Raw genomic sequence first — 19,461 nt, forward strand, 5'->3', positions numbered from 1 at the left:
CCACCCCACGGGAAGACCCCCGCCTGCGGGGAAGGCAGACACACCTTTCCGTGGTGAATGTGAACCCGATGAACGGCAAGTGCAATCCAGAGAAGCCCGCATGAGAACCGGGGGGCAACACTTCCTGCAGGAGAACACAGACGACGTGAACAAAACCATGTTCAAACCAACGGCAAACAGGAGGGGAGAGCATTCCAGGGGAGTTACGGTGCAGCGGGGAGCCCCACAGGGCCTCCCAGAACGCTGCCCACGCGGGGCTGGGTGCCGGCCGGTTCCCGCTTCATTCCCGGCTTGAGCCAAAAGCACGAGGCTGTGAAGGGGATAAACACACTGCTTCTGAGACAGCGAAGCTCAGGCTGAAGTGGGATCAGGTAACTGCAAACCTTCTAAAGCGGCAGGAGCCGCTGCTCACCGTGACCCTGAGCAGGGGGACATGGGGCGGAGGCAGGGGTGCTGGGTTCCTGCCCTGAAACAGGCCAGAAGCGGGGTCTGGAACCCACGGGGAGACTGTTTTACATGGCTTTACTGCTATTTTTCAGTTTGAGGATCCTTCTCTATTAAAAATAAAAGCAAAGTTATTTACCTGGGAAATTTCAGTGTGGAAATACGTTTATCTGAAGTTCAGGAAAAATCCTTTCAAAAATAATATTAATACTTTCCTCGGTCTTTTCTCACATCATCTAAAGTTCCACTCTTATTTAACTAAGAAAGAGCCTCTAAAGCCTCTAAATCAAACACAGTTTTCTTTTCCCCGGTTAAACCTCAGTTTCTCTATCCCCAAGACTCATGTTAAAGGGTTTAAAGTAACGCATACTGAATGTTGAGTCTGATGAGACCAAAATAATTTCACAACACGTGAGCAAAACTCTCCGGGCCCAAAAAGTACAATGACGAGCTCCTCAGCGGCCCTGTGAGACCAGGTCAGATACCAGATGGGCCCCACGGCCGGCACCCAACGTGGAGAACCACAATTTGAGACATACACCAGGTGGGCCCCAAGGCCAGCACCCAACGTGGAGAACCCCGGACCTGAGATAGCAGCGCCTCAAAATCGGCCTCTCATCCCTGTTGCTCCCGACCTCCGGCCATGTGAGCAAACAGTCATGCACATGCTGAACACGCGTGTCAGCAGAAGAGCGGACATGTCCTCGAGCACAGGGACAGTGAGGAGGAGCAGAGACCCAGAGACCCATGCCACCGTGGGGTCACGGGCAGACCCCTGGCAGGGGGACAGGGCAGAAGGGACACTCTGATGCAACAGAGAACGTGACACTGTTCACAAAGGCATCAAATAATTCTGATGAATCCTAAAACAGAACAGCTATTTAAAACTGAGTAAGCCATCTCTTTAAGGACCAAGCTGAAGGCTAGAATGAGAGGTGCATTCCTTGAGGCAACCACCAGTTTCGGAAGTTGGCACAGTTCTCAGATTCGCCACCTTGATGAGCAAGCCATGTGCACGCAGACCTGAGACACGGCGTGGAGGGCAGGGTGCCGCCACACTTACGATGTTCCGCAGCACGTCGTCGTCCACGTCAAAGTTGGACGTGTCGGAAGGACTGCTCACATCCGGGATGTAGGGCGCCTCCAGGTTCCGGATGTTCTCCCAGTTCAGCCCTTGGAAGAAGGCGTGCTTCTTGAAGTCCTCCACCCCATTCTGCCCCAGCCGGCGCTCCCGGCTGCAGATCAGCCTCTGGATGAGGTCTTTGGCCTCCTCGGACACGTCTGTGACGTGGGACGGGAACTGAAACCGCTCCTGGGGGGGGCAGGGGGGCAGTCAGGGGACCCGCGGTGCGCAGGTATCACGGGGAACACAGCAGAGGCGCAGCTGCAGAGCTACAGTCCCTTTCTGTGTCCCAGTGGCCAAGCGCAGCCGAAGCTGATGGAGCTTCATTCCAGAAAACCCTCAGTCTCGCTGGTTCTAGTCATGGCAGACTTGTTATCACCCTGCATGTAAACTAAAACGGTGATAAATTTTCACCTATCAAGGTGGCAAAGAACACCGAGAGCAGGTTGTAGGTGGGAGAGAAACGGGCACGCCCTTCAGTACGCATTTTGCCGACAGTATCAATGAGAACACACGACATGCTCGTGACGCCCTTCTGCTCTGACCAAGGAAATTGAAAAGTACCTCAAAGCTCATCACAGAGGGACTTGCTAAAACAAGATACACTGCACACATACACACAGTAAGTAAGGTCTGCCTTTGAGCACTAGTAGAAAGATGACCGGAACCCTGGCCATATGTGACCATGATCCTGTTTATTTAGACAGTCCCCACCTCTCACATGCTAGGGGGTTCACAAGGCCACACACGCACCAGGGCGCCGTGGGCCTGTGTGCCGAGCCGCCCCTGCGGCCCAGGCCTCACCTGTAATCTCTAGAAGGGACGGCAGCGCTGCCTCACGGGGCTGCAGCGGAGACGGAATAAATGGTCAGAGACACCGGGGCAGGGGTGGGGGCCACAGGCGGCAGGCGCTCAGGGAGACAGCGGGTCTTAGAATGCAAGCAAGTCCCACTTATTCCCTTCACCACGCTTACCACCAGAAGTTCACAGGGTGCCTTTCATCCACTTACTGCATGCACTCCGGCATGTCTGAAGTTTTTAATAGTATATATTAATTTATAAATAAAAATACATTTCTACTTTGAAAACAAATTTTTTAAGGAATAACTTTTCTTGAGTTAAAATAAAGACGCTTTAGGACTTTAATGTTAATCTGCTCCTTATCTGAGCAAATACTGGGAGACCAGGCTGGGAGGAGAGAGCAGACAAGTGAGCACCTGTCTGGGTGAGTGACCGGGCAGGTGGGGAAGGGTGCTGTGAGCCAACCGGCAGAGAGGCTGACCCTGGCGTCAGAAGGATGTGGGGAAAGGCGTAAAAAGAAAAAACACAGATGACAAAAATCTTAGAAGGAAGAAGAAATAAACAGAAAATGAGGGAAATAGAAGTGAAAAATGAATACCTGGGAAAAGGGGGGAAAGCAGGAGGAAAAGAAACAGGCTCAAGAAAGGACTAAGAGCACTACTGTGCTGAGACGTGTGATCCACTCCTGACGACTTTGGGGCACAGGCTGGAGGGGCAGAGCTGACGCCTAACGGAAGGGTGGGCACACAGGCGGCAGTGGCCCGCGAGCCCTCTTGGGCAGTTCCCGCCCACCTGGCCCCGCACGGACCTGTGTCTAGCTCCCGAAGCCCTCGTCTCCTGCAGGGGTTCTGGCCCAATGGACCCGCCACCCTCCACCACGGAATGGGAGCGTCCCCCTCCGCCCTCGTCTCCCGGGTCAGCAGCCCACTCGGACACCCATCTGGCCGCCCAGCCTGCTCCACCCATCCCTCTTCACCAGGGACTCGAACACACACAGGGTGGAAGTGCGACGGCTTACTTCATGGTTCATGATCTTCCCGTAGGTCTCCACGAGGGATTCGGCATAGAACGGGGTCTCTCCATACAGCATCTCGTACATGCAGACGCCCAGAGACCACCAGTCGCACTCGGGGCCGTACTTGCCCATGCCGTCCTCCATCGCCTGCAGGATCTCTGGGGAGATGTAGTCCGGGGTGCCCACGGCCACGGAGGACTGCACCTTAGGGGAGAGGGCGGGCAAGGTGAAGGGAAACCCGAGGACGTCTCTAGGAGACAGTGGATGAAGAAACAATCACAGGATAAACCTGGCATATAGTTATGATCTAAAAACCTCCTAATGAAAAATTCAATGCAAATAAATGTTCCTATAGCACTAAACCGGGGCTTCCCGCGTAGCTCTGTCGGTAAAGCATCTGCCTGCAATGTGGGAGACCTGAGTTCAATGCCTGGATCGGAAAGTTCCCCTGGAGAAGGAAATGGCAGCCCACTCCAGTACTCTTGCCTGAAGAATTCCATGGACAGAGGAGGCTGGTGGGCTACAGTTCACGGGATCGCAAGAGTCAGACACAACTTAGAGCTCTTTTTATAGCATTAAACATCAGGCAGTTTCCAGAATGCACCAGACTCTCCTGCCTGCCGGGTTTTTCAATCCCTAGATGCCCACCCAGCCCCACACAGCACTGGAGCCCCACATTCCCCATCGCGGCTCCAAGTGCGGTCCAGGCACCCTGTGTGTCCAGGCCAGGCCGCCTCAGACTTGTACGTGCATAGATACCACACGGTTGCGAGACAGAGATTCTAAGATCCTGCCTTTCTGACACGCTCCCAGGGGAAGCTCGGGCTGATCACCCACACCCTACCCTCGAGCTCCAAACTGGAACGTCTGGAAGTAGGTCCAGGGACCCACTGGGTGCTGGACACGCCCTCCGTGGGGAGCTGCAACCATCATGGAGACAACGTGGGGGCTGGGTGTGCTGAGAGGCCACAGACCGGCCTCAGAGCATGAGGAGTCCACAGGACTGGGGTCAGCAAGACGCGACGACAACAGCCAAGAAGGCCCGTCCTCGAAAAGACCAGCCTCTCCCTGGTCACAGCCCAGGGCCCGGTGGCAGGACTCAGCGGGGAGTCCTCAGGAGTCGGACAGGGCAGCAGGGGACAGCTACCGGGAGGTAAGGCGGGTGAGCCCCCGGGGAAAGGTGCCCAGCGCGCGGGCTCGGACCAAGGCCAGAGCTCCCTCGTTAGAAGACTGGCTTTGGGGACAGCACCAATAGACCCATCACATTAGAAATAAGAGACCGGCTTTGTGGAGAGAGAGAGTTAACCGACTTGCTCTTTTTAAAACACTGTCACGTGCTGCCAGCTTTATGTTCTTTTACTGCTGCTTGAAAACCCACAGCAAGGGGTGGGGCAGGGGCTGCTCTCTCTGGAGAAGCAGTTATAGTAGACTTTATGAGGCATGTAGGTTTTTAAAAGACTCCCAAAACACCTAAAAGCCAAACTGCGACAGGGGCCACCAGGAAGGATGCAGACGAGTCCCTGACGCAGTGGAGCTGCGTGCTGGAGCCAGCTGAGGGGGGCAGGTGGGCCCACCGAGGCCACCTGGCTGGCGGGCTCGGGATGGCCACTCCGGGGGTGTCCTCCCGCTCTGCAGAGGGAGCGTCCGCTGGCCCTTGGGATGAGGGTACCCCCATTCAGGAAGTCCTGCCCCAGACAGAAACGAGACGGCACCGACACCCGGCTCAGGTCTGCCCACTGGCCGGCTGCCCCTCTCTCACCGTGGGGTCGGCGCCCGGGAGTCGCCCCGGGGATCTGAGGACACCTGAACTCCTCTCTGCAGAAGGCACATAGATCACTTTCGCGAACACAGGAAGCAATCAAGATGTTTTAACCGTAAATAGAAAATTTCAACTGTTTTCTAAATAGACTTGTCTTCTTAATTTACATTAATAAACTTGGTTTCTTAATTGTATCTCAAATTGAAAATGTAAACAAGCCCCTTCTAACTGCAAGCAAAACACAAAACCAAATGGAAAAGTTTCAACAAAAATACCTACAGTTCCATCGTCATTCATCTTCAAACAGGATCCAAAGTCGGCCAGGCGGATATGACCATTTACATCCAAAAGGACATTGTCAGGTTTAATGTCTCTGTTAGTAAAATAAACACACAGATGAACCATTTCCACCAACACTCAGGTAGGTCACAGCCCTTCACTAGTACAGAACCACCACAGGAAGCACTAGTTCGTCACGACAGGACCTAGGAGAGCACCCCTGGGGCGGTGTGGTTGGCGTGCAGCAGCAGTGAGCCCCCATTAACCGCTGGGACCGGTCACGGACCCCACCCGCCACCACCTGCCAGCCCAGGCCTCCCGCGTGCTGGGCGCTGCTCTCGACCCGGGCCCACAGCAGGGGCTGGGCACTTCCTGCCTTCAGGAAGCCTCCCTCCGGCCTGGATGTCAGGACATGAACACGCCAGGCACAGCCGCACAGGGCCTCGGCATCACAGGGCACAAGCCGTGTGGCAACTGCTACGAAGAGACACGAGCGAACAGAGGAGGAGGCAGAGGGACAGCGTGCAAAGGCGGCCAGGTGGCCGAGGCCACCAAGGAGACGCCTGGGCGGGGACCTGATGCGTAGCGGGTCGCATGAGGAGCTGGGGCAGGACGGTGTCGCACGTGTATCCCGGAGCACCACGGGCCCCTCCCCAAGTGTATGTTATAGACGATGACAGGGAAGCTCAGAGCGCAGCAGTCTGCCAGTCACCCCGCACAGGAAAGGGAAGTCTCTCACTCAACCCGTCATCCTACCGACCGTCCTGTGTACTGGCCAACACCGGGCGGGGAGTGGGGGGCGGCGTGGTGGACTTCAAAGGACTAGTCCTCCTTCCTGGCAGAATAAGTCTGTGTGACCAGACAGCATGACAAGGAACACAGACTTTACAAGGAAGGTGTTCACCAAGAAGACCGCAAGGATGCTCCCAGCAGCACAGCTGGTAACAGCCGCCAAGAGGGGCTGTGACAAGGCCCACCTTCTGCAAGGGGGCTTGAGCGTGGACCACCTCAAGTCCCCCTGCAGAAGGGACACAGAAGCCGGGTCACTCTGGCCTGACACAATGCTACCCCCTGATGCAAACACACAAAAGCCCCTGCTACTCCCAGAGCACAGAAAGTCTCACAAACACATGAGCAAAAGAGGATTAATCCAAAAAAAGTAAAGCAAAAAAAAAAACCCCAAAATCCCTCTAGCCAAGCACTCCAGACTGAAATAAATCTTAAATAAATACTCAGGAGTACGAAAGAGAAAACAAAAGAATCCCTCGATGACTCAGAAAAATAAAAACTACTTTCCTGTTCTAGTGGTTAAGACTGAGCTTCCACTGCAGGGGGCAAAGGTTCGATGCCCAGTCAGGGAACTAAGATCCCACCTGTGACAAGTCATGGCAAAACCAAAGAACAGAACTAGACAAAAATAAGGAGAAGAGAAAAGAGATTTGATTTAACCCAGGGGAGAAATAGAAGAAAAAGACGATCTTAACAGAAATGAAAACGAAAGTGTAAGATGCCACCGAAGAATCAATTTAAATAAAAATCTAGGGCTGCTCTGGCGGCTCGGTGGTAAAGAATCCACCCACCAACGCAGAAGACACAGGTTCAGCCCCTGACGTGGGACGAGCCCACGTGCCGCAGAGCAGCGCAGCCCGTGGGCGCGCCACAGCTCCTGAAGCCCGCGCCCTGGAGCCCGCGCTCCGTGGCGAGAGAAGACAGCCTGCTGAGGTCCACCCGCGTGCTCCGCAGCCAGAGAAAAGCCTGTGCAGCAACCAAAACCCAGCATAGCCAAAAATAAACAAAAAATTAAAAAAAAAATCAAATGAAAGGCAGTGAAGAAACGGAGGAAAGATCTGAAAAAGTAAAAATGGGACAAATAATCAAAAAGGGTCAGGGACAAAGCAGCTGGAGACTGAAATGGAAGACAGGTAAAGAAGGCACAACATATACATAACAAGAGTCCCCGAAGAATCAAAACAATAAAACATCATATCTGAACCTGAAACCCAAGACAATGTTCCAGACGTTAAAAAAAAAAAAAAAAGACCTGAATCTACAGACTGAAAGGCTCATCAAATTTAAAAATAAATAAGTGTCCTGCTTTTTTTGGAGCCAGACCAGTTGATATTGAAAGCTGATATGGAACAACCAACATTAAGAACAGCTAGGAAAACACTGAAAAGAAAGAGGTGTGATGGGGGACTTGGCCCCATGGAATTTCAAGCCTCCATGATGTGGTCCCACAGCAGAGACAGAAAGACAATGGAACAGAATAACACATCCAGAACAGACCAAACTCAGAAAAACCGAGCGTATCATGGAGATGCTGCCTCAGATCAGTGGGCAAAGACATCTAAGTTCGTGCTGGGACAACCGAAGAGCCTTTTAATTAGAGATAAAATCAGATCCATTCTTTATATAAGAATAAACTCCAAATGAAGTTTATGTAAAAAATAAAACCATTAGAAGAAAACAACCAATAAATTTAATACATTACAAACTCTGCCCGTGGGACTTCCCTGGAGTGGCTGAGACTCTGGGCCCCCAGAGTAGGGGGCCTGAGGTCAATCCCTGATCAGGAACTAGATCCCTCGTGTCACAAGTAAGACCCAGCACAGCCAAATAAACAAATTTTTTTTTTTTTTTTTAAAACAAAGAGTTGAATGGAAATGTTAAAATTAAAAACAAAACTCTGCCAGGCTGCAATCCCCGGGAGCCTGTGCTCTGCTGGTTTCTGAGGCTGACCTCCTAGGAAGGGTGGTGCCCACCGGGTGCTCGGCTAGGTTGGAGGTCACCGCTGCTTCCTGCAGGGAGCCTCGCAGGGGTCCAGCTGCCAAAGGCGGGGCGCAGCCGCTCTGTCTGCAGGAGCCCGGCTCGGGGGCAGTGGGCACTGCCTGCAGAAGTCGCCATGGCCCACATCCTCCCAAGAGAAAGGGGCCCAAAGCTATGGTCTGAACCCGCCCGTCATGTCCACAGTTCTGATGGGAGTCACTCACCTCCGGCCCCACCACAGGCAGCCTTAACTTACTCAGGCACACCCCTGAGACAGGGGTAGGACTGACTTCCTCTTCTATCTAACGCTGCGAACTCTGTTGTTAGACTAGGTCATTCAAGCACTTGGTCTGAATACTGCGTTGACTTTAAGAATGTCAAATTATGCATTTTAATGTTTCCTACTATGCCCTGAAGTTAAAAGATAGAGCAAAGCTTCTACACAACCAATTAAGAAAATGAACAGAAAGCCTTCTACTTAGGGAAAAACAGGAAAGAATAAACTGTTCAAAAGGCAGTCAAATTAATTTCCCTGGAGATCTGTGACAAGACATTCATCTCTCCGTAGTGAATTAAGCAAAATTCCATCAAGAAGAGTATAAAATCTGATGTTGAAAACAGAAACAGTGCCTGTTATAAAAGCAGGCATAGTGGCATTACAGGACACAGGAGAGGGAAGAGCAGCTCTGGCCCAGACCTCAGTGCCCTGAAAGCAGCACCCGCTAGGGGGCAGCACCCCGGGCTCCCCGTGGCACAGAGACGAGTGTCCGGGCAGGACCACGTGGCCCCTGGAAAGCTGCCCCCTCCCAGGGCAACACAGTCACACTCACGGCAGGGCTTGAAGGGCTGTTCCTTTGACACTGGGCACCATCGCCACCCTAGAAGCATGAGCTGCATCTGGTTAGGAAAATCCCTGACAGGCTCAGAGGCGTGGAAAGAATTAGTGAAAGAAGCCAGTGTAGAATCTGTGACCCGTGCAGTTCACACTCAGTTCACACTCACGGTGTTCGAGGCGGAACCGCATGACGCTAACTGGGCCCGGGCGGGAAGGAGGGATGAGAGAGATATACCTACTTATGTAAAAGAGTCAAACCTCCACTTAAACAGACGTGCTCTGAGACCCCGCCCCCACTCCATAAAATGCAGCAGCAATAGAAACACATTTCTGTTAGTTGGAAATATGCAGGCAAATACCAGAAGAAACAACTATAAATTGACGATAGTTACCTATGGCAGGGGCGTCAGGATGGAGCAGGGCTGAACACTCATGTTTTGTTATAAGCCCTGTACAACTATTTGAATTTCTAAAACTATTGCCATGAAACATTTTGATGAAAAGAAGTAAAACAGAACCAACAACCCCTGCCCCCACCACCACCCAACCCTGCAGGACTGAATCCCTGTCTTAAACAGCAGAGTGAGACGGACACAGAGGTGCAGGCTGGGCAATGACTAAGGCCGCTGTCCTGGCGGCCGGGGCGGGGGCCGTGCGGCGAGCAGGAGGGGGCCTGTCCCACGCTGCCACCCCCGTCTGCCACGCAGGAGCAGTTACACTCGCTCGAGTCCTTTATGCTGCTGTGATGGGAGCCCCCTCAACTCAACCCCCCTAATGTTCTGTGGGTGACTAGGAAACGAGCTCTGGGGGGGCGGGCAGGGCAGAGCACGAGCCAATGGCAGGCAGACACCAAAGGACAAGGTGACCTCAGCTGACAGCAGCTGCCACAGAGCAGTGCCCCGGGAAGGCACCCCACATCGTGGCAGCCAAAGGGAGGACCCCAACCTCCCAAATTCTCCACAGAGCCTGGCGATGGGGCTCTGAAAGGAATGCTTCAACACGTTAATGGTGGTTTCCATAAAACACGAAACAAGGTGATTACCTGTGCACGTAATGAAGCTGATGGATGGAATCGATTGCCAACACCATTTCACCAATGTAGAATCTTGCCATATCTTCTGGAAGCTTGTCCTCAAATTTACTGAGCAGGGTTAGTAAATCACCACCCACGTAGTAATCCATGACCAAGTACTGCAAATAGGCAGGGAAGACAGCGTCCATCACCACCAGACCTCATGATCAGAGGCCATGCTCCTGCCGCAGAGCTTCTGGACCCGCGGGGTCTGGAGGGACGGCATCTGAGTGGCTCCTGTTGCCCAGGACGCACCCCCGAATGTGGACCTTGAGGCACTCTGGGTGTGAAGTGATGCATCCGCCAGGGAACAGAGCTCAGTAAATATCTATTCTTGTCAATAAAATTTCCGCCTGCACAACACAACCAGAGGGTATCAATACAGAAGCCACACTCAATTTACAAATTGACAGAGGACTGTTGATTTAACCCTAACCCTGGACCCAGAAACTGTTCATGCAATGGTGAAAAACCATGGATGCCTAACTCGCCCGCCACTGGGAAGACTGACTGATACCCAACAGGCTGTGCCCAATAAACCCCAGCTGTCCCCCCTCAAAACAAACATGTATTTTTTCGAATCTAAACAAACAGTCTAACACACTGTGTTACCTAGTCCTGGCCTACTGAATCTAAGGGATTTCTCTGAGGTCTGAAAGAGATTATCTTAAGATAAATAAAAGAAATTCTACATGACTCCACTTCCTGGAAGCACATGGAGTCCACCACTCAGAGTGAACTCACATGTCACCTGAGGCTCTGCCCTGCAAATCCTGTGCAGCCACGGCTGGGGAAACGTGCCGGCCGCTCCCGGGCGGAGGAGCTGGGCTGAGACCAGTTTCCCCAAGGCCGGTGCAGACTCCGTCCACTCAGAGCTCCATGGCGTGGACATTTCCAGGTTCAGGCAAACCTGGCAAGTCCTTCTCAGAGTTAAAAGTCCTAACAACAAAGCCATCATGAGTCACTCGGGGCCCAAGCCAAAGGTCTGATTTACCTTTCACTCCAAACTGGTTGTCCTGCACCTGTTCGTTTTTTTAATTAATTTATTATAATTGGAGGCTAATTACTTTACAATGTTATGGTGGTTTTTCCCATATATCGACGTGAATCAGCCACAGGTGTACGTGTGCCCCCTATCTCAAACCCCCTCCGCACCCCTCCCCATCCCCTCCCTCTGGGTGGTTCCAGTGCACCGGCCTTGAGTGCCATGTTTCCATCAAACCTGGACTGGTCATCTGTTTCACATATGGTAATATGCATGTTTCAGTGCTATTCTCTCAAATCATCCCACCCTTGCCTTCTCCCACAGAGTCCAAAAGTCTGTTCTTTATATCTATGTCTCTTTTGGTATCTCACATATAGGATTGTCGTTATCATCTTTCTAAATTCCATATACACATTAATATACTGTATTGGTATTTTTCTTTCTGACTTACTTCACTCTATATAATAGGCTCCAGTTTCATTCATCTCGTTAGTACTGATTCAAATATGTTCTTTTTAATGGCTGAGTAATACTCCCTTGTGTTTATGTACCACAGCTTTCTTATCCATTCGTCTGCCGATGAGCATCTAGGTTGCTTCCATGTCCTAGCTATTGTAAACAGTGCTGCGATGAACATTGGGGTACATGTGTCTCTTTCAATTCTGGTTTCCTCAGTGTGTATGCCCAGCAGTGGGATTGCTGGGTCATATGGCAGTTCTATTTCCAGTTTTTTAAGGAATCTCCACACTGTTCTCCATAGTGGCTGTACTAGTTTGCATTCCCACCAAGAGTGTAAGAGATTCCCTTTTCTCTGCACCCTCTCCAGCGTTTACTGTTTGTAGACTTTTTGACAGCAGCTGCTCTGAGTGGTGTGAGACGGTACCTCATTGTGGTTTGGATTTGCATTTCTCTGATAACGAGTGATGCTGAGCATCTTTTCACGTGTCTGTTAGCCATCTGTGTGTCTTCTGCACCTGTTCTCTTACACGTCCAAGCTCATGCTACCCACACGCACGAGTCACAAAGTGATGAGCTGACACTGCAAGTAAGCCCCAGCTCCAGTCGGAACAAACAGCTGACAAGAACACGGGGACCAAGAGTCACCCCCAAACCTATGTCAGCAGCCCCAGTGGGCAGGGCTGCAAACCAGCATTTGTTGTTCGACGCGCCCGCCAGGGAAACACGACAGAAAAGCCACTCAGGTCAAGGCACCAATGTTCTGAATTCCCAGTTTCTTATTCTTACATATAATTCAAGATAGAAAACCCCCATTTCATAATAAACCAAGTGAAGAAAATAAGCACGCTATCTAATGATCAGAGGGAAAAAGTTCACCTGATGATCACACGGAAACCAACCCTCGGTTTTATCGTCAAATGCACGTTTGGGCAGCGACAGTCCCAGAGAGCCTTGCTCGTTCTCAGTGCTGGTGCACAGGAGTCAGAAGCCCTGGCACGGCGCCACGGGACGGCGCCCGTGGGGCCCACGCTTACCAGGTAGTTCTCGTCCTGGAAGGCGTAGTGCAGCGTGGTGATCCACTGACAGTCCCCGTTCACCAGCACGTCGCGCTCCTCCCGGAAACAGGCCGTCTGTGAGGTGGGGAGAAACCAGGCTGCGTCCACTGGGATGGCGCCTGCAGGGCGCAGCCCCAAGCACACGCAGGCTCCGAGGCCACGGCCCCCACCCTGCAGTGGACGGAGGCTCTGAGCGGATGCAGGCTCTGAGTGGACAGAGGCTCTGAGCAGACGCAGGCTCTGAGGCCACGGCCCCCACTCTCCAGGCCTGCAGCGGACAGAGGCTCTGAGCAGATGCTGGCTCCAAGACCACGGCCCCCGCCCTCCAGGCCTGCAGTGGACGGAGGCTCTGAGTGGACGCTGGCTCCGAGACCATGGTCCCCGCCCTCCAGGCCTGCAGTGGACGGAGGCTCTGAGTGGACGCTGGCTCTGAGGCCACGGCCCCCGCCCTCCAGGCCTGCAGTGGACGGAGGCTCTGAGTGGACGCAAGCTCTGAGGCCACGGCCCCTGCCCTCCAGGCCTGCAGTGGACGGAAGCTCTGAGCGGACGCTGGCTCTGAGGCCATGGCCCCCGCCCTCCAGGCCTGCAGTGGACGGAGGCTCTGAGTGGACGCAAGCTCTGAGACCACGGCCCCTGCCCTCCAGGCCTGCAGTGGACGGAGGCTCTGAGTGGACGCTGGCTCCAAGACCACGGCCCCACCCCCTGCCCCCCAGGACACAGGGACCAGGCGCATGGCGTCTCCTCGTGAGGGCTCCCACAGCAGCAGCGGGATCTCTGCTCTCTCCTGCCCCCGTGGCCCCACTCCGAGTGTGTTGGGGCTGCTGAGAAGTCACCTCCCCGCAGGGGGCTCGCACCCACCTCTCCACACGCCTCTTCCAGGGCCAACACATGAGATTCAGCCCAGCTCACACTTGGACTTGGTGCACAGTATGCCAATTACAGGTTCTGTGTAACCAGGTTTAAATTTAGAAAGCAATATTCAACTCTTTAAATGTGCTCACACACCATGACTAGTGTGATAAGGTGAGTCATCTACCCCTAAAGCTTTTATAATTTTTAACGGTTACCTTACACATATGTCACTCGAGATTAACGTAACAAGTTACATTACACATGGCCCAACTAGCTTCTTTCATAAGTCGATCCCTTCTGTAAAAATTTAAACTTCAACAGAATTTGCTACTAGTATTTCTTTCCCCGAGTACTTTATTCGGTTCCCAAACTTTCACGTAACAGTATCTTTTCTCCTGAGAACTGCTCCAGTGACTTTCCTGTGTTCACTGACCTGCCAGCGACGACAGGAAGAAGGGCTGCTGGGGCCGCTGGTGACGGATAAAGACGGAGAGGGGAGACGCGCAGTGGACGGGGAGGGGCCGGGGGAGGGACGTGGAGTGGACGGGGCGGAGCCGGGAGGGGAGGGGGGACGCGGAGTGGACAGGGTGGGGCCGGGGGGGGGGGGACGCGGAGTGGACGGAGCAGGGCCAAGAAGGGGGCCGAGAAGGCCAAGTCATGCGACGCCTGCATTTCGAGTCCAGGTGACCACAACACTGGTGACAACGCAGTCAACCAACACACGTTTGAACAATGACACGTGTAAGACCTTGTGATGAGTCCAGCTGCAGACGGAAAGAGGACACGAGTGTGGACAGGGGAGGGGAGAAGCAGCATGTGGTTTAAAAGGACAGAGCTGGGTGGCCAGCAGGGAGCTGAGGCGGGAGCACTGGTGAGGGAGGAGGGACAGCCTGCGCTCAGGAGAGCCTCGTGGCTGTCAGCAGCGCCGTGTACTGTCCACACAGCGTGGCCACTAGCATCAGCAGGTCAACATCCACGAAAACAGCAAAGGGGCCACCTGGAGTTACCAGGAGGCGTCAGAGTGACGGGATGAGGAGGAATTTCCAGAGGAGGTGGTGGTTCTGGAGGGGAGTGCCCGGGGCAGACAAAGGGCAGCAGCGGCCTGGTGGGGGGTGGAGGCGGGGCGGGGAGAGCGAGGCCAGGGGCATGAAACAACCGCCACCCAGGTGGACAAGGAAAAGAAACAGGCTGCCCTGCAGCGGTTGCCTACTTTTATTTATAACCATCCCTCCCCTAGAGGAGGGAGGGCAAAACATTCCCCGATTCAAGAATCCCTTCTGCACTGGTAGCAGAACTGAGATAAGATGCCTGAGGGTTTTTTCCTGGCTGCGTCACGCCCTGACATCTCAGCTCCCCGACAGGGGCTGAACCCACGCCCCGTGCAGTGGAAGCTCGGGAGTCCTAACCACTGGACCGCTGCCCCCGCAGACACACCCAAGGGGGCTCTCGAGAGAGAGGCACCTGGCCGGAGCCGACACCAAGAGGGATGGGTGGGAGGGGCTGAGGGCCTGCTGACAGAAAGCAGCGGCTCCCGTCAAGAAGGGAAGGACGGACAGACGGAAGGAAGGACAGACGGAAGGAAGGAAGGTCCAGATGTGCGAGGACTGCAGCTCTCACCAGCTGGGCTCCGTCAGACCTTTCCTGACATAGAAACTGCCTGTTTATGGATTTATTTAAGGCGCCTCACTTACTTCTGCTCTTTTCAGCATTTCCCACTTGTTAAGGATTTTCATGGCGTATATTCGTTCAGTGTTCTTCATTTTGACAACAGCAACCTGTCATACAAATGAGAGTTCAACAAAAATTCAGTTAACGAAGCACAAAAGGTCAGCAGCACATTTCATTAATTACAGAGAAAACTTAACTGCCTGGAAACCCTGGAAAATGAGCTGTTAAGGAAAGTAAAATTTTCTATATAAGTAAAGATTTGCCCTTTTAAGCATCAAAACTTGATTTTAGGACTTCCCTGGTGACACAATGGGTAAGACTCCACCTGCCAACGCCAGGGACAATCCCCGGTCTGGGAAGGCTGCATGTGCCTCGGGGCAACTAAAGCCCGCGTGCGACAACCCCCGAGCCCGCGCCCCGTGCTCGGCCACAGGGGAGGCCACCGCAGGGGAAGTCTGAGCACCACACCCAAGAGCAGCCCCTGCTCTCTCACAGCTAGAGAAAGCCCAAGCAGCAACAAAGGTCCAGTGTAAACAAAAATAAAAATAAATTGATTAAAAAAAAAAAAGTTGGTTCTAGCCACATGCGGCCTGAATGAACCTCCAGCTGTCGCTGGCTCAGCCCCCATCACTTCGGAGCTGAAGCACCAGAGCACACGGTCTGCCGGCCTCTCTCTGGGGTCTGCGCATTTACACAGCGATGGCTTTGCATTCTGTCAGGGGCTCCCAAGCTCCCCCCCTGCATTCTGGGGCTTCATCTCCCGGCACACCCACCTACCTCCACCTCTCAGTCCTACGGCCAGCCCTGCACGTGCCAGGACTTGCCTCTGGGATTTTTTCTTCACAAGGGCAGTGAGTAACTGGGGTAGGGGATGTCTTCCTATATCTCACTGTTCGCTGAACCCAGTGTGGGCAAGACACACTGGGCAGAGCAGCTGGTGCTCTCTCTGGGCTGGCACAGCAGCCCTACCGCAGACCATCATGTAGCTCCAAGGGCTTTTCAGGTGGAGCTTATATACGTTTACAGAACAAAAGTGGCCCATGGGGTATGTCTCGACACGCACGTGCAGTGCTGTATGTGGTCTCAGCTGTTACATAACCATGTATTTACAAAACGCGGGTGAGAGGCTGTGGGACAAGAGAGCCCGAGCACCGCCGTCTCGGCTAATTTGCTCTTTCCCTACAGGGAGCTCCAAAGTGTAAGCTGGGCAGATTCACTTCTTTGTGCCTCCATTTCTACAACTAGGAAATGGACAACAGCAGGACTGCCCTAAGCCTGCCATGTGAATCAAGACTCGACACGCTCAACACGGCTCAGGGTGGTTTAGGAACATAGGTATTAGCCCTCAACATGCTGGCTGTCAGCCATATTCGTCAAGGGACAACTCAAATGCCACCTTGTCCAGGAAGTCCTCTTGGACTGCTGCTGCTGCTGCTGCTAAGTCACTTCAGTCATGTCCGACTCTGTGCGACCCCAGAGACGGCAGCCCACCAGGCTCCCCCGTCCCTGGGATTCTCCAGGCAAGAACACTGGAGTGGGTTGCCACTTCCTTCTCCAACGCATGAAAGTGAAAAGTGAAAGTGAAGTCGCTCAGTCGTGTCCAACTCCTAGCGACCCCATGGACCGCAGTCCACCAGGCTCCTCCATCCATGGGATTTTCCAGGCGAGAGTACTGGAGTAGGGTGCCAGTGCCTTCTCCTGGTCCCCATCAAATCTAAGATGAATTCTTCCATTGCTGCACATGAGATGTGATGTCTGCACCATCGTATGGCGCATCCTACCCTATATAAATAAATCACTCACTCGTTGCCCTAAGTCCCCATCACAAAACCATAAGCAGTGATACTGACCCCTGCACCTGGGCTCTGCTGCCAGGGGCTGCCACACACAGGGATGGGACAGAGAGTTCCAAAAGTGAACCACTTATTCCCCTGCTTTCTAATCACCACCACACAGCAACATCATCGCAGCAGCCACAGGGGCGACACGCACAGAACACCGCCTGTGCCCAGGCTGTGCGGAGCAGCGGACCCTCTCCCTCAGCTCGCCCGCTCCAGTCCTAGATGGTGGCTCCTCTAACACCGTCACAGGTGTGCCATCTGAGGTGCACAGCCTCACTCCCTCAGGTGAGTGCTGGGAAGGGCTGTCTTAGCACAATGGTCACAATTCGATATATTCCTCCCAGAGCCTGCAGAGGGTCGGAGGTACGTGCCCTGCACTGCTGGGCTCCCGGCCAGGGTCCCCTCCGCACGAGTGCCCACGACCACCCTCTGGCCCTCACCCCCTTCACCCCGTCAGCGCCACTCCAAGGGCCGCTCCCCTCACACCACACCTAAGCGGCTGTCTGTCCACTGCCGATTCAGAAATCACTGACCAAACTCGCTACAATTCTGAATAAATTAAGAACAACAACAAATGAACATTTAGTGGGCTCTCCAACATGTCTAAGGACAGGAACTCTGAGCACACGCTGTCATCATCTGAGGAGTGTCTATTTCTTCCTGGGAATCAGCTATAATCTGGGTGGGTAAGATATTAAGTGGAGAAAAAAAATCTGCTAGTACTTAGTACAGAAACGGTCTAACCTGGTAAGCAAGGCAGAGCTGCTGACCTTTGAGAAAAAGAACGCGATTCTGAAAATGACAAGCATCAGTGACGATCCAGACCTTACCAGGAATGAGACGCAGACCACAAGAGAGCACGGCTCTCGAGAGGAGCCCTGCCGGACAGAAAGCTTTCAGAGAACACCCAGGACGGTTCTGATGAAGTACACATGCACAGAGGCAGGGAAGGAGGGGGAAGTACACACGCACAGAGGCAGGGAAGGAGGGGAGGAGCTCAGGCGAGAGCAGCACAGCTATAACACGCTCAAGAAAATGAGATGCAACGCCAACAAAATGGCATCTGAGTAAAGGGCTGGACCGGTCTCTGAACCGCTCTATGCACACAGCTGTTCTCTTAATTTGAACCTGTTTCTAAACAAAGCTTTCACAGCTCTGCTTCTTTAAGTCATCCTAGGAACAAGGGGCAGCAGCGCAGGGTGGCTGGACACACGGGCTTTGCATCAGGCACAGGGGTCAGCGCTGCCCCCCACCGCCCACCCGGGGCCAGGCCCCCGCTCTGCGCCTCAGCCTCGCACCTTCTCCATGTCCGTGAAAGCATGTGAGGCCTGCGGTGCCCGGCACACGGTCACCCTCAGGGACCTGCCGTCACGTCCAAAGCCACGGCCCTGGGCACCGCACCGCGGAAGCCGGGGAGTAAGCCCCCACTGCACTGCAGGGTCGGAAGAACCTCCCGGGCCGCTTCTCCACACTGATGGGAGGACAGAGGCGTGTTCAAAGCTCAGGAACAAGCCAACACCCTGAGACACCAAGCTCTGGCTGAATAATGACCTAGAAATTTCGCTGAGCTCTGCTACAATTTTGAGATAAGACAGCATACTCCACTCCAAGCGGACTCTGCAAGTTCCTTCTACAGGCAGGGCTCTTGAACAGTGCCGCCATGGTGTCAGAGGCACAGGTGCACACCCCTGTCTGTGTATGGGTACACACACCTATCTGTGTACAGCTGCACACACAAGGCAGATCTGCACACACACTCTCCCCCATCCCTGGCTTGTCACAAGGATGCAATCATTCAATTAGAACCACGTGTGAAGAACACTCAGGACACAGCAATGATTAGGCTATTCCCATTCCCACGATCCGCTGAGTGCTCTGGAGACAGAGGAGCTGAAACGGGGCCGCGTTTCAGGCACGTGATGACAAGACCACTCCCGGGAGGAACGTCGGTGGTGGGAAGGTGAGCCGCAGAGCCCAGAACTCCAGCTGTGCTGGTGAGGGCGGCGCCCGTGCGCAGGCGCGCTGACGGACACAGGACACCTGGCCAGAGGAGCTGGGTGAGGAGGCTGGTGTGGGGGCCCAGGCCACAGAGCCCAGGAGGGCTGACTGTGTGCCTCTCACAGAGAAGCTGCTAAACCTGGAGAGGGAGCCAAGGCTGGACTCCCAGGATGCATCTCTCTTGATCCGGGAGGAACTGAAAAGTGATCAACGTTATCTTCTTTGAAAATCGGAAACTGACTTTTGCATTAAGTTCTTTGGCAAAAAAGAGCACTAAAGATAACTGTCTACTCTTCTGGCACAACAACGTCCCCCTTGTGCTTTTGTTTTCTCCTCCCGAAGGCCATCCCTGTCTTGCCCTGGGGTCTCCCTCCTGCCCTCCACCCTGACACCCTACAGGGCTTGCTGTCAGTGTGGAGCTCTGCGTGGCCAGCGCTGTGCCCAGCAGACCGCCCCACTTCTGGCACAGGGGAGACAGTCGGTGGAAGGGTACACTGAACTGAGCTGGG

The 19,461-nt window shown here is 53.7% G+C and overlaps 1 protein-coding gene across 4 annotated transcripts in view; it reads right to left on the reverse strand.

Moving 5' to 3' along the window:
- The window catches only part of CDC42BPB (CDC42 binding protein kinase beta), a 95,034-nt gene that overhangs the window by 35,121 nt on the left and 40,452 nt on the right, over positions 1-19,461 (reverse strand). For all 4 annotated transcript variants that reach the window (XR_008705452.1, XR_008705453.1, XM_055556138.1 and 1 more), the window contains exons 3-9: positions 15,137-15,220; positions 12,573-12,668; positions 10,065-10,213; positions 5,422-5,515; positions 3,387-3,587; positions 1,508-1,756; positions 45-124 (exon numbers count right to left, since the gene is read on the reverse strand). Coding sequence is in view for 2 of the 4 variants with exons in the window: in XM_055556138.1 (XP_055412113.1) it covers positions 45-124; positions 1,508-1,756; positions 3,387-3,587; positions 5,422-5,515; positions 10,065-10,213; positions 12,573-12,668; positions 15,137-15,220 (953 nt within the window). In the remaining 2 variants the exon portion in view is untranslated. The remainder of the gene's footprint in view (positions 1-44; positions 125-1,507; positions 1,757-3,386; positions 3,588-5,421; positions 5,516-10,064; positions 10,214-12,572; positions 12,669-15,136; positions 15,221-19,461) is intronic.

This window comes from Bubalus kerabau, chromosome 19 (assembly GCF_029407905.1).
Source record: "Bubalus kerabau isolate K-KA32 ecotype Philippines breed swamp buffalo chromosome 19, PCC_UOA_SB_1v2, whole genome shotgun sequence".
Taxonomy (NCBI): Eukaryota; Metazoa; Chordata; class Mammalia; order Artiodactyla; family Bovidae; genus Bubalus; species Bubalus kerabau.